The sequence below is a fragment of the Panthera onca genome, chromosome A2, assembly GCF_046562875.1.
Source record: "Panthera onca isolate mPanOnc1 chromosome A2, mPanOnc1 haplotype 2, whole genome shotgun sequence".
In the NCBI taxonomy this organism is placed as follows: domain Eukaryota; kingdom Metazoa; phylum Chordata; class Mammalia; order Carnivora; family Felidae; genus Panthera; species Panthera onca.
Genome location: NC_138340.1, coordinates 46,586,841 through 46,609,399, shown reverse-complemented (window position 1 = coordinate 46,609,399; position 22,559 = coordinate 46,586,841). Strand labels below are relative to the sequence as shown.

Genomic DNA, 22,559 nt, shown 5'->3' with positions numbered 1-22,559 from the left:
TCACATCTCCAATTCTGTTTAAAAGATTTAATGATAACCAAGCCTAGGTAAGTATTAAATGAACCAATGCATTAACCTTATGGACCATTCAGAAAATTTACTTTTTCTATAAGCACTCTTTAAGGAGAAAAGTGTCCAATTTATATTACTTTTGGTTAAATACGTAAAATACCAAATGTATTCATTTGAGTTCACCCATCAGTCCTTAGCTAACTCCTTCCACAAAGCCAAATTAGGGTTTTAGACAAAAATAACCTTCATGATTTTTAGGTTCAACAGGTGAGGCACAGATTGCTACAAAGATAGTAAGGTACTAACTATACCTGGGCCCACTGATTAAGGTTGCTTCACCCTTGCACAGAGTGAGATTTTGTCTGTTAAACCCTTTAAGTAAATTCTAAGAAATGGCCCACACCGTAAAATGGTAAACTAATAAATGTATCTAAAGGATAACCTGGCAATGTCGCTCAGAAATTTTTTCAATGGGTTCAACTTTGATTTACCAATTCCATTTCCAGAAGTTTCTCCTTAAAAGATAACCTTGCACAGACATCAGTCCATAACAACTAGTTTTGACACTGTAAAAACTCAGAATTCTGAATACAACACACCACACAAGGATTGGCTATCTAAAATTAAAGTACTGGAGTACAATGGAGGAACCATGTAATCATTACAATGAAGGTAAAAGATTCTTACTCATTCATAACATATTAAGTGAATAAAAGCAAGTTAAAGAAGGAGAATACAGTATGTTCCCATTGATAGTTCCAAATGTATAAATACAGGAATATAATGGGGGTGGATGGGGGGACACACCAAATAAAAACCAACAATATAGTTGAGGGTTAAGATTTAGGGATTACATTATTTTTTCCCCTTTTCTTACTCATGTATATTTTAGAATTATTTGTCTTTAACACTCACGTATGTTATTTCTTCAAAAACCTCTTCATTGTATCTCTGGGACAAATAGCCTGGATTTTTTAAAAAGCCATCTTAAATGTGTTCTTTTTCAATGTTTAAAACCTAATAATTTAAATACTTGTTGTTCTTTTCCCTAACACACTAGGTTGAGGACTGTTTTGTTCTGAGGAAGAAATCACACTTAATGCTACGGCCTCTATCTCCATGGTTCATCATGGATACTACCATGCTCCCTAAGCAACATCAAGGTCACCCCTATCATAGCCACCTGTTACTTTATTTCACAAACAGACAAACCATTATTCAATTACTACAGAAAGGTCACAGGAACAGTGGGGAGAGGTTATTTAAGGTCAAAAATCCCTGAACCATGTAATAAGACAAGGAAGATAAGGAATTAAGGCTTCTGAAAACAAGCAATACAAGACTCAGGCTTCTGAAGACAGTAGATGGGTCACTCTTCCGGTTCTTCCTAGCTTGCCCAAACTATGGCTTAATGTAATTGACTGTTTTTCAGAACCAAAACAATGTCAGTCAAAATGCTGTCGGCAAACAGTAGTCAAGGCCTGTAGAGCACATTATATGATGTGCAGGTAGGTAGGAGAAGCTCCTTTTGCCAAGAGACTTTTGAGAAATCATGAGCAGACGAGTTAGAATCCAGTTAGTGCTGTAGAGGGAATGAACACACAGTATCCAGCCACTAGATGTCATTCTCCTTCAGAATGCTGTTTCTATGTGGCTTATCCTAGTCAAAGGGAAGTCAAGTGGTCTAGACAACTAATTCCTTAAATGGCATTAATTTAAAATAATCTGACCTTTGATTGGGGTACTGCACAGTAGTTGACAAAAATAAAAATGAAAACTCAATGGAGACTGGCCACTAACCCCCAAAGGCAAGTGGCTACCCAAAATACAACATTTTTAATGACTAAACTAAGACATGTACATGACTTTCAGATGCTGGGTGGGGGTGGGGGTGGGGGTCGGGGTGGGGGTGGGGGTGGGGAGGTCCAAATAAGCAATAAAAGTAGGAAATGCACAAAGTCAACACCCAAGTCACATCAGGAATCCCAAATCAGGAAAAAGTATTGGTTTCCTTTTAAAAAATATATAGTAAAGAATCAACAGCATGAAACAAATAATTGTCTTTTTTTTTCAAATAAGGAGTTCAGAGTTCTTGCTCACCTTGAGGATTACGTTTTCTCAAACATAATGTGCGGGTTTTTTTCACAGTTCATTCATGGGAAGGAGCATTGCATGGAATTTTCATTGAAAGGAAACATAATACATATCACAGGTTGCAAACAGCTGACTAAAGAACCCCACTCAGCTTGAGACATTATTGTGCTGAATGCGTGCTTTAAACTATAATTAAATTAGTTGCTGACATTTTTAAAAAACTTGAGATAATAGACATAAAGCATGAATTTGTAGCTTCTCTTGAGAAAGCAGAAGATGTGGCAGCAGCTCTGAGCCCACCTTCCCACACAGCAACAGCAGGGGAGTGTATCTGCCCCCTGTGGACCCACACACACGCACCCTCCACTTAGCAACCAGGCCCACCAAGTTCCCTTTATTCCGGTTGATTATGTTTCCTGCATGATCAAGAGGAATCTTAATTTACAACCCCTGCTGTAAAAAGCATAGGAGAAGGAAGGTTTTGAGATGTCCTAATAAGATCTCATTGAACAGAATGATTTTCCTTCCAGAAAAAGAAAGGTGGAACAACAGAAGATGCACTTCTTGCAAGATAACCCCACAGGCATAAGCACTAAATAGCTCACATTAGAGACCTCAAAGATTAAACAAACCCATTCAACTGGATTCCACAGTCCCAGATACAGACTTTAGGAGGACCCTGGATCATCACAGTGGTGAGGGGCAGTGGGGGGGCACTACTGACATTGAATGGACAGGAGCTAGGAATGCTGGGTGCCCTGAAATGCATGGTAAAGTCTCATTCATCCCGTACAATGTTATGTCTGGTTGACATTCCCAAGGGTTAAAAGGTGGTCTGCAATTTCTGGGTCTAGCCCCTAACTCCACTTTACAGATCAACACAAAGTACAGTTTTATATGGTCTAATTACCACCATTAATACATTTAAGCAAAATGCAAGTCCTATTTAATAACAGGAAGAGTACACTTTGCACTCTTCCTAACACTGCCAAGGGCTGCTGACCATTTTGGAAAATCACATTACGAAAAACATGCTATTTGGTGGCCAGCACTAGACACCTACCCGAGTCACCATCTTTGGCTGCCTCATGCATAGAGTTTATACAAATAGGTGAGAGCATTTATTTCCTTAAATCCTCTAGAATAATCGTGCCTGAGCATTAATTTACCAAAGCACACCATTATAATATTTATTACTTTCCTGTTATTTCTTTTTTAAAAAACTGGTATCTTCAGGGGTGTCTGGGTGGCTTGGTTAAGCGTCCAACTTCGGCTCAGGTCATGATCTCATGGTCCATGGGTTCTAGCCCGGCATCAGGCTCTGTGCTGACAGCTCAGAGCCTGGAGCCTGCTTCAGATTCTTTGTCTCCCTCTTGCTCTGCCCCTCCCGTGCCACTCCCACCTCCCCTCTCTCTCGCACGCGCGCGTGCACGCGCTCTCAAAAATACACATTAAAAAGACACTGGTATCTTCAGAGGTTGCATTATTTATGAATGTTACTTCCTGTTCATAAAATTACATAATATTTTCTCTTAAGAGGGAGCAATCAGTCTGCTGAGGTTGAGAACATCGGCCCTGAAACCACGAAAATAATGATGCAATTCCTGAAGTATTCACAACAATCTCTTTGTTTGTGCTCTTTCTTCTTCTCCTACTCTCTGACTCCCACAGATGCCTCACATTGAGACTCATCATTTCCTCCTCCGGGAGGCCCTCCCTGACTACCATATCGCTACTGCTTATTCACAAAGATGGATTTGGGTGCCCCTTCTAAGTGTTTCCACAACCTCCTGGGGGCTTTTAGGTTCACCCTGTAAGAGTACTTGCCATGGTGCCTTGTCACCACCTCTTTGTTCTTGATTAGCTATTGAGCTCCCAAAGGGTTCAGATACTATCACAGTTTCATTACCATCACCTAGCACAGTGCTCATTTATTCAGCAAGTATTTCTTGAGCACCTACTACATACCAGACACTATTCTAAGCACTGGGGATACAGTGATGATCAAGCCAGCCATTGTTCCTCATCTTGTGGAGCTGTCATTCTAATGAGTAAGACAGGGAAGAGTGCTGAGAAAAATCCAAAGACAGGAAAGCAAGCAGGGCATCACTTAGATAAGGAAGTGAGGAGAGGCCTCACTGAGGTAACACTTAAAACAGAGATATGAAGGAGACAAAGGTCTTAACTTAGGAAGAGTCAGGGGAAGAATGTTCTAAGAATAAACAGAAAGCACAAAAGTAGCAAAGTTGTTGGAGCATCTGACTTGTGATTTTGGCTCAGATGATGATCTCACGGTTTTTCTGTCTGAGCCCCACATCATGCTCTGCACTGACAGTGTGGAGCCTGCTTGAGATTCTCTCTCTCCCTCTCTCCTCTCAAAATAAATACATAAACTTAAAAAACAAATCTGTAAGAGTCTGTGGTGCTCAAAACAATAAAGTGAAATAAAGCCAGTGGAGCATAATGAGTGTAGTTCAGAAGCCTCAAAGGAGAAAGCACGGTCCAGCAGGCACAAAGTCCCGATTTCATTTTAAGTGCAACAGGAGTGACTGCCTGCGTGCTCTCACAGGGTACAACAAGCTCGCCAAGGCTGGGAACCAGGTCTTTTCAGCATACCTAGAGTACCTAACACCCACCTAACATGGTATCACTGAATAAAGACGGTCCTCCACATGTCGCTTCCCTTACCAAATGCAGCTGGTGGTGACTCTGTCATATGTTAGTCCGGGAGACCCAGTGTGAGACATGACCTGGCAAGTTCCATGGTGCTCATAGATACTCTATGTCTTCAACTGTTATCACTAAGTCTCAATAAAGACCTTTTTTTTTTTCATTCTGTTGGTAAATATTTGAGTGCCTACTACATATTGTAGGCACAAAGGATACAGCAATGAGTCCTCAGGTAGTTTACATACTAGTGGCGGTAGCCAGCTGATAAATTAGAAAGATCATGATAAACAACACTGAGAAAAACAAAGCAGGAAAATCCTGGGATAGAAAATACGTTGCAATTTTAATACCACTACATTGGATATATGTCATGTCCTTCTTCTAAACACCTCCAAGTAGTTCCACACAAATTAGCCTCACAGAAGAATTAGGTCATCTAGATACAAGACACTAAAAAAACTATGTCATCATTTTACAGATGGATAAACATGCGCAGAGAGGCTCAAAAACTTGCTTATGGTCACACAGCACATTAACAGTGGAATACACTTCTCTCTTATATGCCAAGATAATAGTCAGGATCAATACAGTGGTAATAGCTAAAATTTATTAAGCACTTACTACATTTCAGGCACTGTTCATGTACCTTTTATGTTTCATTTCATGTTTGATTTCATTTCACAAGAGTCTCCTGGTGTGGATGTTACCATTCCCTTTTTATAAGCAGGGAATTGCACCAAATAGCTAATTAACGTCCCCAAGATCAGCATTTAGTGAGTGATACAGCCAGAATTTGCTTCCAGAACTTATGCTCATAACCAGTACTGTAGCCAGTCATCTGAGAAGTGGAATGGCTAAGCAGAGAGTAACTCTCAAGATATCTCAGGCTGACTATGATATTTCTCTCCTTAGGGTCAAGCTCCCCTTTATCCCTTTCACAAAGGTCATATGAAAGCCAGTACCTAGAGCTGAGGGGTTGTAACGCTAACCCATTTCGCTCAGACACTACCCAGTGGCCACTCCAAAGACCCTCCTCATGGAGAGACCCCTCGCAATACATACGTGCAGTTTGTTGAGCAGCACTGCATCGGTTGTACTGTTGGCCCCTGGCTTGGCAGCTTTCCAGAACTGCTTCTGGGCAGAGTAGCGATTCATGGGACATAGCTTAAAGAGGCAATCTAGAAGTGAAACAAACAAAAATGTTTTTGAGGAAGTATATGCATTCAACGTATGAAAAAGCTTTGCCCTTTTATTCATACAAGGCATTACAGATTATATGTAAGTATAAATGACAAGTTACAAGATCCTTGTACGAACCTCTCCTTTGACCTTTAATCCTCACCACCACAATGGTGGTGCCAATGAGGAAACTGAGGCTTTTAGAAATTAAGTCAATTCATTTGCCATTGTCACCCAGCCAGTTAGTGGCAGAGCTAGGACTCAGTCCAGGGCTCTTAAAGCTACCCCTGCCCCCCAGTCATCTCCTTTCCTTCATGATGGACAGCTAGAAGGACAGACATCCTAGTTATATGCAACACACAAGCATTTTCATTTGTAAATACAACTCTCTTCAATCCAACCACACTTAAAAAAAAATACTACAGAAGTCTTTTTGCAGAGACTTCCTAGGGCAGTGGTCTCTTGAACACCATGTACTAGATGATTCTCGGGAGAATAGAACATCTGGGGGTTGTGCTGAGACAGTACATGCCCTTGTCTCTCAGCATCGGTGCATCACAATGTGCTCCCATTTAGGAATGCCTGGGCTCACACGACTTTGTATATTGTCCTAGGTGGTGCAACTGACCCTCACAAAATAGACTAGTGGCTTCAAAATATTTCTGCCAAGATATCCAAACATCGAAGACAATGGTAATGCAAACCCCACAAATGAAAAAATGGCACAATCAACCATCCTCATGTTCCTCTTGTGAGCCATTATACAGAGAAAATAATGATGATCTAAAAAAACAAAAACACCTAACATCACCTAGATAATAAAAATGATAAAAAACCATTTAAAGTATTGTCTCTAGGGGCGCCTGGGTGGCGCAGTCGGTTAAGCGTCCGACTTCAGCCAGGTCACGATCTCGCGGTCCGTGAGTTCGAGCCCCGCGTCAGGCTCTGGGCTGATGGCTCGGAGCCTGGAGCCTGTTTCCGATTCTGTGTCTCCCTCTCTCTCTGCCCCTCCCCCGTTCATGCTCTGTCTCTCTCTGTCCCAAAAATAAATAAATAAATAAATAAATAAATAAATAAATAAATAAAGTATTGTCTCTAATTATTAGCCTTACCCTACAGCACTTCTGTGCCTTACAGTATGATATCATAACAGGATAATCATGATTGACAGGATACTACACTATTATTTAATCTTTTCATCAATGTCTATTTTCCTGCTTATTTTTACAATATATACAATATGTTAGTATAGTGACACATACATAAAACTTTTACATATATACATACACATAGTTTAGGGGTGTATTTGCTGAATTTTTGACAGGGATATGCCACCAATAAAGTTTAGAAATAATTATTCTTAAAAAAAAAGAAAGACTTTTGGGATGAGCACTGGGTATTGTATGGAAACCAATTTGACAATAAACATATATTGAAAAAAAATAGGCAGAAGAGAGAAGAATCAGAAAAAAAAAAAAAAAAAAAAAGAATTGCTTTTGAAAACTAACACTAATAGTGACACCTATTCCTGAGAAATGTACATACTGACATACTTAGGTTTTCAAATGGTTAAGTATTTATACAGTACAATCAGTAACTTTGGAATGAAAACCCAGATTTGGAAAAATTATACCCTGAAGTATTTCAGAACAAGCTTCTAAGGAAATTCAGCCTACTAACCACACACTTACTCTCGTCTGTTCACTAAAACAGATTTTCTTAAAGGAACTTGAACAATATTGAGTTTTTGTAGTTCCCAACTAACTCTCTCACAGCAACAAAAATTCATTTGCTATCAAGTACGCAGACACTAGGACTTTGCTCTAGGTCAGACCACCATTTCTTTTAGTTGTGATCAGTGAATTTTTACCAATTACTGCACAAATACAGTGTGGAGGAAAAAATAAAACACTCAACCATAGAAATAAAAAGTATTTTCCATTCTGTAATCTTCATCACTAAATATTTCTATATAGTCATAAGCAGTTATAAGGTATATACATACTCATGAAGAACATAAAGTAATCATCAAAGAAATCATTAGAGCATATGAAAGATGCCATCTAGATCTTTAGAAAACAAAAGACAACACAGGTAACTTGTTAAAAATAGAGCTGCTGGCCCCACCTTTTATGAAAGCCACAGGTCACTGTTACTGTATCAATGGCCACTTAATGACATCATTGACACAGTATTCCTACCAGTTTGACATATGTGAACCCACTATTTACCCCATGAACAATTACACACAACCATGAGACTATTGGTTAGCTGGTAAGGTCCTTTCTTTGGCACAGAATAGAGGGTGGGCAAAGAGTGGACTGAGCAAGGGTGACTTCCTTGATAATCACAGGACTTAAAAAAGGCATTCAAAACATGTATGCCATTGGTATTAATATTTCACACAGGACTTACTTTATGGACCAAACAGGGTAAATAAACAGTTTTAAATTTCATCAATAATGAGAGTACAACGGACTTTTTCCTCCAACAAACTTCACCTGATAATAACTAAATGGTATGAATTGCAAACAAAAGAATTTAAGTTGATTTTAGGAACAATCAGAATGGAACCATAATGCCAATGGATTAACATGCAATGGAAAGAACTATTCTACAATGTTCAAGGGGCAGCCAAGTCAAACACCCCACATGACAAGTAAGTGGGTCACAACACAGGCTCAAAACTTCAGATGACTTTACATTCACCTAGGATAAGAGTGTAAATTTAAGCACTATCAATGCAACCAAAGCCTTGCCATGACTTCCACACCAACTATTTTCCTTGGACAAAACAATGCATTGCAATGGATTAAGCCTATTTACAACCAATCAGCTATGTAAACATAAGAGATGCTAACAAACTAGTAAGGGAACCAAATTAGCCTTGCTGATTTTGTCCTGTCTTGCCAGTTGCTTAGCAACTGATTCAAAGAGAAAATTAAATTAAGCAATTCAAATGTGATGTTAAACTAACCTTCCAAAATTCTGCAAGTCAGCGGCTCCACATTGCCCTTTGCTATTTGGATGGCACAGCAGGACAAAATTAAAGTTCCACTGGATCTTAATACTGGGCTAAGTATAGAAATACACAAATGCAGGAAATCCAGTAGAAAAAAAAAATATATATATATATATAAAATACATATTTGAGGGAAGTGTGTGTGTATATATATATACACACACATATATATACACACACGCATGTACACACAGAGTAGTTTGATCTCACCCCAAAGAAATGCCACAAAGAATACCTTATGTGACAACTGTTATTTTAAGCCTTTGAAGAATAAACTAAATTAAGCTTTCAAAAAATTACTCCTGAATATTCCTAAGCTTTAGCAGATGCCATGCTGGGCTAGCACAGAAGTTAGCTAAAAAGAGAGCTGGGTTAAGTGAGAAAGGGCTGAGTGGGCTGGAACCCATGGCCATGGGTGATGTTCCATGGTTTAAACAGCATCCCAGAACTTGGTGGGAGGGAGAACGTTCAACAGCCTGAAGATTCATCAACTATGAAATGAGCACTTATGGTACAGTTAAGAGAAGAGGAAGTCAAGAGGAGCCACAGGTGTGCCCCAGAGTCCCTGGGGGAGTGAAAAAGCAAAGAAGCGCACCCAGAGAGAGTCACATTAAAGACTAAGTCACATAACAAAGGCTACCAGAAGAACAGGCAAAACCCCACTGTCTCCATACCACCCTCCAGAACAAAAGGTTCCCGAGTGCAGAGATTTTTGTCTGTTCTCCAAGCACTTGTAATTCAGGGCCTAGGAATACAGAAGGAGCGCAGTGATGGTTGCTGAATTAGTGACCGGATTGTGCTGTAATCTCTACAGCTCCCCAAGTGGGGGCAGGTATGTCCTCTCAAGATACCTCCAGCTCTAAGTCCCCATGCATCTATTCACCGATTCAATTACTATTTATTAAAATGCCTACTGTGTGTTGGGTGTGGTACCAGGTGCTGAAAATAAAACACTGAACCCAACTCACACGTTTCTTAGTACAATTCTAATGATAGCAAAAAACTAAAGACACGAGTTGAACTACATCAAGTCAAAGAGTACAACAGAGGATTTATGTACTAATAAGAATTATATGCTGACACAATGTGGCTGGTATACAGCAGCAGCCTTTTACACAGGGCCGTGGGGTTGGACAACTCCAGCAGAGGGGCACCTGACAGACAGCTCAAGGGTGTGAAGGAGCCACGTTGATAAACATCTGGAGGCATAGCCTTCCAAGGGCAAAGACTAGCAAGCACAATGGCCCTTGAAATAAATTTTGACATGGTTACGTAAAAAAATAGAAAAAAACAGCCTGAAGGGTACTGGGCAAAAGGGAGTTACAAGAGATGTGGTCAGAGAAGCAGGCAGAAGTTCCATCATGCAGGGTCATGTAGACCCTGGTGAAGCAGGGAATAGTTATTTCTAAAAGCAGTGAGAAGCTACCCCAGGACTTTAAGCAGAGAACCTGGCAAGGGGGCTTTTTTCTTGTTTTTTTGTTGGTTTTTTTTGGTGGTGGTGGTGGTGGTGTCAGTGCCCACCAAGAAAGGTTGAGGCGAGGGAGGGGCGGCTTTGGGGAGAGAGGTAGAAATCAGTAATTTTAGCTATGCTTAGTTTGAAGTGCCTATGAAACATCCAAGCTGAAATGTTGAGTAAGCCATCCATCAACTAGCAGGTTGGAAATACAGGAGTTATTTAAGGAGTAAGGGTGGGGTGGTGGGGGGCAGAAGAAGGATGGTAATGCTGAAGAGGAGAAAACTTGAGGATGTCAGCATTACAAATACAACATGGCTATCCATCTGCAACTAGGCAGGGCAGAATAAAGACCCTTCCTCCCGCTTTCCCTCCCTCCAGAAGAGGGAGTCTCTCAAGAATAAATAAACATTAACAAAATTTTTTAAAAAAGAGATACATATCATCTAGAAATACAGGGGTAAATGTCAGTAGAAAATGTTAAAACATTTTAAATTGTTGCCTCTGGAAAGTGGAAGGCTTGAGGTGTCAGACATAGAATTGTTAGTTTTATTCTGCATTTTATCAGTATTTGAACTTTTTTGAGGTGAAATTCACATATCATTAATATTAGCCATTTTACTTTTACTTTTTAACTTTTTAATTTTTTATTATTTTTTAATGTTTTATTCAGTTTTGAGAGAGAGGCGGGGAGAGGGAGACAGGGAGAGGGAGTGGGAGGGGGAGAGGGGGAGAGGGGGAGAGGGGGAGAGGGGGAGAGGGGGAGAGGGGGAGAGAGGGAGAGAGGGAGAGAGGGAGAGAGGGAGAGAGGGAGAGAGGGAGAGAGGGAGAGAGGGAGAGAGGGAGAGAGGGAGAGAGGGAGAGAGGAGGAGAGACAGAGAGACAGCCTGCAAGCAGGGGAGGGGCAGACAGAGACGGAGACACAGACTCTGAAGCAGGCTCCAGGCTCTGAGCTGAGAGCACAGAGTCCCACACAGGGCTTGAAGTCAAGAACCACAAGATCATGACCTGAGCTGAAGTTGGTTGCTTAACCGACTAAGCCACCCAATTAAGGTGCCCCTTCATTTTATTTTTTAAAGATGTTGTTTTTTAAGTAATCTCTATACCCAACATGGGGCTTCAACTCACAACCCCAAGAACAAGAGTCGCATGCTCTACCAACTGAACCAGCCAGGCACCCCAAAATTAACCATTTTAAAGTAAACAATTCAGTGGCGTTTAGAACATCATAATGTTGTGCAACCACCACCACTGCCTAGGTCCAAAACACTGTCATCACCCACAAAAGAAAACCCTGTATCTATGACGTTCATTCCCACCTCCAGGATTTCACTTTTTAAAGAAGGTGCACATACCATTGAAAATATTTAACTTTTTTAAACAACCTTTTTGTACTCAAAGGCATTTCAGTTTTTACTGACTTATCACTTTGCAACCGAATGACAAAAGGCAACAAGCTGGATAATGCCACAGATCAGTGGAGATGTGGAAACCTTTCTGCACTGTTGAGAGATAGGCAAACTAGTGAAACTAGGGATGAGTAAAGTTACGTAGATACATAGAACCTGTAACATATAATCTGGCAATTCTGCTACTGGGCATACATTCCAAGGACATCTCCCACAGGCCCTCCGGTCTCCCACTTGAAGGAGGAGGTCTCAGCAAAGACAGCCACGAGAAGGCACACCTGCTCTTAGCTGTACTGTCCTGGAAGGAACACAAAACCTGTATCACCAGTCATCAGTGATAACCAAACACATGACCCCACCAAGATATAAGGAGCTAAAAAATGCAGTTCAGATGAGTGCCAAGAAAGAAGGAGTTTGCTGTATACCTGACCAACCTCTGCTACTGTCTGTCCTTGAATTTGCCAAGTATCCATTTTGCTCTTTCCTACTACCATGCACCGGCTGGAGTTGTAGCTGTTAACTAGACAAAAACAGTTCCTTCTTTCATAGAATGAGCTCTTCCAACCTACTTGAAAGACCAAAAACACAATCAACAAGCTATGATTTTTTAAAAATGTCTTCATTCACCCACCATATGTACATGCAATTTTATATCGAGAGAAATCAAGGGGGAGAGTTTATGTAAGTTACAAGTATGAAAAATTTAAGTGTTGTTCATATCCTGCCTTCTTTTGAAATGGTTAAGAGGCAGAGGAGTGAAAATTTCAAAAGAACAGACAGTATGATTACCAAAGAGAAGACAGGGCATTAATTCCCCAATAATGGAGTTAAGATTTAAAAGAAGTAATCAAAGGGGACTACAAAACAATTCATATTTTAAGTATTTCACAAGGGTATGGCTTCTTCATCATTCTGTTCCCTGTTGCATTCAATAAAATATTAGGCCAATAAATAAGTGGATATTCGAGGTTTAAGAGTAGTCTAAAATGGCAGTTCACAAAAGTAAAACCTACTCATATTTCCAACAAAAGCCTTCAATGAACAAGCAATTAACTCCAATTCACAAAACAGGAAGCCAGTACAACACACTGTTGTGTCTGTTGCTTGTTAATCACATTTCCCAAGTCATGACAGGAGTCCTTGGAAGTTAAGTGACATTTTCCAACTGGGACTGCAAAATAAACCTTCCATTACCTGTCTGCATAAGAATATACACATTGTTATTAAGAGACAAAGGGAAACGAGTTAATTTTTTTCCCACTTAGGCCACCAGATGCTTTTTCTGAGTAGAAAACTCAGGACAGTAATTGTTTCAGGGTACAAACTTACAAGTAGTAAGCAGGCCCTAGAGATCTAACATACTATCCTGTAGATAACAGTAGTGTGCTGCAATCATTCAATTTGCTTAGAAACTAGAACTTAATTTTTCCAATCACTAAAAAAAAAAAAAAAAAAAGGATAATTACATAATGAGATGGAGGTGCTAATTATGGGTACAATGGCAATCACATTACAATATATAAATGTATCAAAATATCAAGTTGTATACCTTCAATTTACAACAGTGTTATACATCAAATATATTTCAATTAAAAAGTATATGTCAGGGACACCTGGGTGGCTTAGTTAAGCATCTGCCTCTTGGTGTTGGCTCGGGTCATGATCTCATGGTTCTCAAGTTCGAGCCACGCGTCAGGCTCCGTGCTGTCAGTGCAGAGCCTGCTTGTGATTCTCTTTCGCCCTCTCTATCTGCTCCTCCCCTACTCGAGCTCTCACTTGCTCTCTCTCTCTCAAACTAAACAAACACTAAAAAAGAATTTTTTTAATTTAAAAATACATGTTAAAAAAAAAAAAAAAAAAAAGGAAAACCCCAGCTAATTACACTCAAGGCTTCTTCTTCTACCTTTTTCACCTTTTCTGGTTGTAGAGCCATCATTCACAAACACACTAACTAAGTGCAAACGCAGGTACACACTTCCTTTTTGATCTACTTTAGCTCAACCAATTAAATTTTTATTTACCAATTCATGGGCATTATTGAAAATAATCAACTCTAAAGGCAAGGCCTCTTCCCACTATGCAAGACAAAAGTATACACAAGCGCCCTCCAGCTACAGCCGTAACACAAGCATCTGCCTGCCTTTGGACTGTCAGATGTCCCTCCCTCTGTACCTGGACAGACAGATGCAAAGACCCAAAGCCACTTAAGGATCACTTGTGACAGCAAGGTCAGATGTCCAGGGGCAATATGCATAGTGGATGAACAAGGGGTGACAGGTTACTGTGACAGAGGTGACACCCCCCACAAAAGGTTCCTCAACAAGGACCAGGTGGTGCTCCTACAGCTCCTTTGTGCCTGAGCCTGGCTGCGTCCCTGCTGATTTTGAGCTGATATTCTTCCAGCAGTTTGCTTTTTGCCTTATCTTACTCCGTTTCTATGGTTTACCACCAAGAGTCCTAGCCGACTTCCAGAGTGAAAAACCACTTCACTTTGGTGGCAATAGAAATGAACAAAGGCTTTTACCATCACCTAAGAGAATGCCAAAAAGTAAGACACAATCAATCTGGAAACCTGGCTATCAGTCCTGGTTCCGCCACTCAGTAGCTGAGGAGTCTTGGCTAGGTTACTGAAGTTCTCTGTGTCTGCATGTCTTCCTCCGGCAAATGAGTCACCCTTAAGGGACCAAAGATCCTTGAGACCCGATGGAGTATGTGGAAGCATACATTCCAAGTCAGGTAACTCAAAAAGACCCAGATACAGAAGGACTGAGTGGATACCGCTATTCAATCTAGCTGACTGGGTTTAAACCTGAGCTCGACCATGGGAGCTGTATGATCTGGAGAAAATTACACAATCTCTATAGGTTTTTGTCTCTTGCCAATACAAGGGCAATAACCACAATGACTAACTACAAACTAACTTAAATTATTAAATTAACTACTTAATTTAAAGCACTTACTACAGATCCTGACACAGAGTAAACACTCAATAAATACTCGCCGCCATGATAGAATGGATACACCGACTGCATACCCATTGTATACCGCACAGCTAGAAGAATACACTGGATTTAACAAATTATTTTGAGTGAAAGAAGCAAAAAAAAAAAAAAAAAAAAAAAAAAAAAGAATCCAATTATACTTAATGAATCTATTTACATGAATTCAAAACCAGGCAAAACTAATCTATAGATAGAAGAGTCTGAATACTGGTTACCTTTGTTGTGTGTGCGGGGGGGCGGTGGGGGGGAGGTGTGGTGGGTGGGTAGGGATAATTCCTGGTAAGGGGCACTTTCTAAGGTGCTAGAAATAGTTTATACCTCAATGTGGGTTGGGGTCATGTGAATGTGAGTGAGTGAGAGAGTGACTGTAAAACTTCACTGAGATGTGAATTTAAGGTTTGTGTATACATGTATGTGTATGTGTAATACCTGAATAAAAAATAAAAATAAAATAGTAGCTGTTCTTACCAAAAGGAGGATTAAACAAAATTTCCCTTTATGTGGAAGGTTAACAATAGTGTCTGATTTCCATTGCTGGGAAAACATGCTTTGTTTTGTCAGGGTTTGGGTTGGGCATTTGTTGGTTTATAATGGAGAGGAGGAAAGGCACAAGAGAGATTACATCACTGACTCCCCAAATGGCCTCAGTTATTTGCGTTACTCGCAGGACACCCTGGGCAGTGAGCATTCCCTGGCCCAAAGCCTAATACCCAGAGGGACTGTGACCAAGGGAGGCTTTGCCTTGCTGACTCCCTGTATTATCCAAATATAATACCATTAATAGGCAGCAGTTTTAAAATGTAATCTGTAACAAAATGCTAGGACATCTATTTGCTTCAAAATAATCAGGAAGAGGGGAATGGGGGGATACAGATTGGCCAACAAGATTGGCCATGAGTTCATAACTATTAAAGGTGGGTATTGGGAACATGGATGTTCATTATACTATTATTCTCTCACATTGTATATGGGCTTAAAATTTTCTATAATAAAATCATCTGTGAAATTTCTTTTTAAGTATGATTTTTTTTTAATAAAAACCACACAAGTATTCATCAAGTTCAAAACAAGATTGTTTCTAGGTAGGTAGGTAGGTAGGTAGGTAGGAAGGAAGGAAGGAAGGGTAAACCCTGTTATATATGTAACCTGGTCCAATTTCCCAATCCACCTGAAAACCAATATATTCTATAAAGGAAGAAATAGACGGAAAGATCTGTCAAATAAGAAATACAGTGAACTGAAATGTATCTCAAAATGAGAGAATGCCCAGCTCTAAATGAGATCTGTGAATAGCATGTAATACCACAGATTTTGCAAAGCCTTGCTCTAATAGAACTCTAGATCCTGGGCACCTCTCAGAGTTAAAAGGCAAATGAAACTTCACTGTGTATAGCCCTGGCTATTTAAACAAACTACAGCACTTGTGAACCTCTGAGAATATGTCCTATCTTCTACAAAAGGGCATTCAAAAAGTCTGGAACATCGAGTCTGAAAGGAGTTACATAAGCTATTGGACTGGTCATCCTGGGATCCTCCTGGAAAAATACTTTTCCCATTAGAAACTCCCATTACACAAAGGAAACATAGGCAGTCTCTCTTGAAGTAATTTGATTTCTCCTTCATTCAACAAACATTTTTTAAGCGCCTGTGTACTAGAGATAAAGAGTCAGTACAATCGGGTCCTAAATGTTCTCAGGAAGGGAGAGGAGCCAACAGATAACTCCAGGGTGTATGGAGCAAAGGGGCACCTAACCCAGTGTAGGGAGAGATGGGAGAGTCTGTGAGAGAAGGCCCCTCAGCAGAGCTTTCAGATCTATTGCTAAAGTCAGTGGGTAGGGCAGGAAAAGGGAAAAAACAATTTAAAAAGAATGGAAAATTTGTTGCATTATATGCAGCATATTAGCCCCAGAATTAACTTACTTCTCTGTGAAGTGGGTCAGACTTCCTGTTATGGCCCACAGCTCAGAATGAGAAAGGCTAATACCACCAAGCTGCTGTCCACTCTCCGCTACCTGGGAACCTCAAAGGTGTGTTGTCTTCCCTTGTTCTCCACTTGGGGTTCAAAGCAATGGCACCTAAATCAACAAACCTGTCATGGCTGGTTTGCACCCATTTCTCCACAGAGAGATAAGACAGCAAGTAAACACCAACAACCAAGAGAAGACACTAGCTCGTTTGTCTTGTTCTGGTCCTTTCTTCACTGGTCTCCACTGAGGACCTAGAAACACAACTCTGAGCCTCCCAGCCCTTCTCCCCCACGCTGGGATTTCCCAATCAGCCCCTACCATTTGTGAGCAGGGCCTCTCCTCCACATGGCTTTGACTTTTTACATATTACTCATACTGTCAATGAATAGATTCCTTCCAAAGAGGCCCTTTCACTGACTCTAAACCAGCTAAAAGGAACTAACCAAACAAATCAAGAGTCAAAGATGTCATATATTTACCCTAAATGAAAAGTTGCTTTCTGAATTTCATTACCTATGTTTCCTTTACTTGCACTCTATTTTTATCTTAGCAAACACACACAGTCTACCATCAAGCAGCCTTTGGAAGTCAAAATATTTGCCAAGAATGATTATCGAATTTTTTCTCTCCCCAAAATACCTACCTGAAAGATACACACTGTCACCCCAGATAGTGGTTTGTTATAATAGAGGTTCTCCAAGAAGCCTCCTCAAAAATGATAACCTTGTCTCAAACCAGGAGATTAAACCAGGGTTTCTCAACACTGTTACTTGTTAATAGGGTATCACCTATAATCCTTTGTTTGGCGTGGCAGGGTTGGGGGGGGGGGGGTGGTTCCTGGATGCTGTAGGATGCTTAGCAGCATCCCAGCATCCCCAGCCTGTGCTCTTCAGCTGTCAGTAGTACCCCATCCCCCAGTTTCTTACCAAAAAAATGTCTCCATATGTTGCCAAATGTCCTCTGATTGGGGCAAAATTATCCCCCATTAAGAACCACAGGATTAAACCATCCTTCATAACCTTCTTGAGAATGCCCTTAAGTTACCAAAAGTGACAAGATGGACTGACAAAGACAACAGCGAGAGGTGAAAAGCATTCTAGACTCTTATGAATTATGTCTCAAAAGCAGCTTGTTTGCTGTACTTGGAATTCTACTTGACAGTTAGAATTCTCTTTCTATAACTGACTCCCCTGCCTAAAATCCTTGAGGGCTGTGATTCTCAGCCCTGGCTAATCCTCACAGTCACATGGGGGAGCTTTCAAAATAATACAGTGCTCTGGCCCCTCCCTCACAGATTCTAATTCATTGGTCTGCAGGTGGGGCATGAGCAAGGTTTCCCACCAAAACTCCCCAGGTGATTTCCACTGAGAAGAGCTCCTTTAAGATTTCACACCGCAGTAGTATGCTCTAACATGGGTGTATTAAAATCGCCAGGGGGGTTTAGTAAAATACAGATGTCTGGGTGGAACATAGTGGCCCAGGAATCCTCATTTTTAACAAGTTGTGTAGGTGATTCTTATGTAAATGGCCCCCAACCACACTCTGAGAAACTGCAGCCTGCAGAATAAATGAATTCTAAATACAGCATTTCTCCAACTTTAATATGCAGACAAATCATCTAAGGATCTTGTTAAAATGCAGGCACTAATGCAGCAGCTCTGAGGAGGGATCTGGAATTCTGCATTTCTAACAAGCTCCCAGGTGATGGGAAGTGCTGGCCCGGGGACCACTCCACCTAGCAAGGTTCTAACAGTCTCAAGCGACTGCTAGCAACGTGCTTGCTGGAGGCCTTGTCGGTACATAGATCACAGAGCTTAGCAGCGGAAACGTCCAGATGCTTCGCATGCTCAGGCGTGGTAGAAAGAATGGCGGCCAGGAATGTGTGGCCCTTCATGTGGCCCATCTCCAGCTTCACTTCTTCACAGCACTCCCCCACCAACGTCCCACTCCGGCCATTCCAAACTACTTACAATTCTTACAAACATGTGCCATCTGTCACTCTGCTGTATCTGTACCAAGTATTTTCCTCTACCAGAAACCGTCTTCCCATATCACCATCTCAACCAGCATCGTCACCATTTTCTGTCCAGCCCACTCTTTATCTATCAAGCTTCGGGTTCACCTCCAAGTTCAGCTCCCCAGGGAAGACTTCCCCGTCCTCCATCCTACCCCTCCCTACCACGGGATCCCAAACAGTATCTTCATTCCAGGACCGCCTTATGGTTTGTCGATGTAAGGGGTATGCAGACTTGTGATTTAACCAGAAAACATCTAACACTGTTTTAAAATTTGGTGGAGGGGCGCCTGGGTGGCTCAGTTAGTTAAGCCTCCAATTTTGGCTCAGGTCATGATCTCACGGATCATGAGTTTGAACCCCTTATCAGGCTTGCTGCTGTCAGCTTGACAGCACAGAGCCCACTTCGGATCCTCTGTCCCCCAAGTCTCTCTGACCCTCCCCTGCTCATACATGCACATAGGCGCATGTGCACACACTCAAAAATAAACATCTTTTTAAAAAAACTCCCATAGTGGCACTTGTACCCCAATGTTTATAGCAGCACTCTCCACAATAGCCAAATTATGGAAAGAGCCGAAATGTCCATCAACTGATGAATGAATAAAGAAATTGTGGTTTATATACACAATGGAATACTACATGGCAATGAGAAAGAATGAAATATGGACTTTTGTAGCAACATGGATGGAACTGGAGAGTGTTATGCTAAGTGAAGTAAGTCATACAGAGAAAGACATATACCATGTGTTTTCACTCTTATGTGGATCCTGAGAAACTTAACAGAAGACCATGGGTGGTGGGGGGAAGGGGAGGTAGAAAAAAAAAAGTTAGGGAGAGAGCCAAACCATAAGAGACTCTTAAAAACTGAGAGTAAACTGAGGGTTGATGGGGGGTGGGAGGGAGGGGAAGGTGGGTGATGGGCATTGAAGAGGGCACCTGTTGGGATGAGCACTGGGTGTTATATGGAAACCAATCTGACAACAAATTTCACATTAAAAAAATAATAATAAATAAAAATAAATAAATAAAAAATAAAAAAAACTCCCATAGAGTAATAAAAATAAAATGTATTTGGTGGGAAAGGTCCTTTTCTCTGTCCCTGGATACAAAAACTTGGATAAGACTCTGGTAACAGCAAGACACTGACTATCCTAGGTTGCAAATACTGCCAATTCAGAAATTAAAATTATCCAGACCCATATAATGATCAAAGTTCCCAGTATTATTTCAAGCTAAGATTTCACTCCCTCGACTTCCCATCTTAGGCTCCCATCCTCCCCGCCATACTTTTATCTTGCCTACTTGGCTTCGGATCCCATCTGGGTAGAAGCAGGGCATGTGGGAAGAAGGACAGCAGGGTTCTGACTTGGCTGGAGGTATCAAGCTGCCTTCATACACCAACCCTAGATGACAGATGCTTAAAACTGACTTCTTCATTCACTGGGTACTTTTTCATAGATTTTTATTTGTAAATAATTGTAAACTTACAAAGAAGTTGAAAGAATAGTAATACATAAACTACTCTTTACCCAAAGTCACCGTTTGTTAACATTCTACCTGTTTGCTTTATCATTCATATTCTGTCTTAGACACATAGAGAATATATAACCTTTCATGTGTATGATATATACGAATGATATAGGAAATTATTTCCTGAACCATTTGAGAAGAAGTTGCATTACATTATGCCCTTTATACTTCTTTCAGTGTCCATTTTCTAAGAATAAGGATATCCTCTAACATAACAACAGCACATTATCAATTTCAGTAAAGTTAACATTGACCTTGTGCTTTTATCTAATCTACAGTCCACATCTCTACTTTGTCATTAGACCCAACAATGGCCTTCTTAGCACTTTCCCCACTCTGGTTCAAGATCCAGTTAGGATCAGGGACTACATTTACCTGTAATCTTACTATAGCTAATCTTCATGTTTTATAACCATGACATTTAAAAACACAATCCCCCATTTTTTAAAACAGAATACTTCTCATTCAGAGTCTGAAGTATCCTCGTGGTTCAATTCCAGCTGAAATACTGCATAAAGGCTATCATACTCTTCTCAGGGCATCGCATCTCGAAGTACCTGGTGCCCATCTGCTCTGGCTGGCACTTTAACAGGCATCCTGGAGATCAGCCAGCCACCACTAGAGGTCCCTCCTCTGCAGTCCCGCTTCAGGGGGAAACCTATCCTGAGAGTCACAGCCCCTCCTCAGTCACTGAAGATCCAGCATCGTGCACCCAGGTTCTCCTCTGCAGAGAGTCCCTTTCTAGCGAAGACGACCCCCATACCAGCTCCCTCACACATGGCCCATATATGCCCAATGGAAAAATTGTGAATTCTTTGCTTGGGCAAAAAGACACCAACATAACAGAAATGCTTTTTTGCTTTGCTATTAACACATCTAGACAGCCACTTTCCTCCCCTAGATATTTTCTAGTTGGAATCAGACACCCTCAACTCTCCCCAAGCAGAGGGGACACATACTCAGCTTTCTAAATAATCCCGTTGTAACTCAATGCCTTTATAAGTACTCGGAACCTATCCACATGAATGTGTTATCCTTTGAGCCTTGGTGCCACAGCAGAGACATCTAACTTCTACCCTACCTACCTGATCTCCTCCTACCTCCTACCTCCTGAATTCTGCAAAGGCCTGCAAATGCAGGCCCTGGGTCTTATTCATCACTGTGTTCCAAAGGGCCTATCCAGTACATAAGCCTTCCATAACCTTTGTTCAGTGAACTATAATGTACCTCCCACTTGGAATATATCCTCAAACACATTCAAACATGGCCATCTAAACAAGAGGTCTTGCTTTATTTCCTTGCCTTTTACTTCTTTTTCACTGTTTTTTTTTGGTCAAAAGTTGGTATTTCATTTTATTTTACAGGACTGTTTCATTTTCGGGTTTTGTTCCAGTAAGCTTCAAATTTTTCTATACGTACCCATTTTTTTAATTGAGATTTCATTCATACCCAACAAAATTCTCACTTTCAAAGTAAACAATTCATTAGGGGTTTTTGGAAATTTAGGGTTGGTGTAACTATCACCACTTATCCCACAACACCTGCATCATCCCAAAAAGACACCCAGGCTGATTAGCAGTCACTCCCCAATCTCTCCTCCCCTTAGCACCTAGCAACTACAACTCTACTTTCTACCTCGATGGATCCTGGACATTTCACATAAATGGAATCACAGAATACATGGCCTATTGTGACTGGCTTCTTACATATAGCATAGTGATTGCAAGGTTCATCCTCATTGTGATGTTCCTTTTTATGACTGAATAATATCCCATTGTGTGGAGAGACATTTCATTTATCCATTCATCAGCTGATGGACATTTAAGTGGTTTCCATTTTTTAGCTATTATGAATAATGCTGCTATGAACATGTGTGTATGAGTTTCTGTGCAGACATGTTTTCAATTCTCCTGGGGATATACTAAGAGTGAAATTGCTGGGTCATATTGTAACTATGTTCAACCTTTTGATGAACTACCCAACTGTTTTCCAAAGTGGTTGCATCATTTCATGACCCCAACAGCAGGAGGGCTCCAATTTCCCCAGTCCTCACCAACACATGCTATTCTCCACCTTTTGATTCTGGTCATCCTCATAGTTTCTCTCTGTATTTCCCTAATTATGGATGATACGGAACATCTTTTCATGTGCTTATTGGCCAACTATATACTTCCATTGAAAAAAGGTCTATTTAGAGCCTTTGT

General features: G+C 40.8%; 1 protein-coding gene across 6 annotated transcripts in view; it reads right to left on the bottom strand.

Moving 5' to 3' along the window:
• Window positions 1-22,559, bottom strand: part of ITPR1 (inositol 1,4,5-trisphosphate receptor type 1) — a 326,810-nt gene that overhangs the window by 201,909 nt on the left and 102,342 nt on the right. For all 6 annotated transcript variants that reach the window (XM_078442797.2, XM_078442799.2, XM_078442803.2 and 3 more), the window contains exon 5: window positions 5,839-5,954. In XM_078442797.2, coding sequence (XP_078298923.1) covers window positions 5,839-5,954 — 116 coding nt within the window. The remainder of the gene's footprint in view (window positions 1-5,838; window positions 5,955-22,559) is intronic.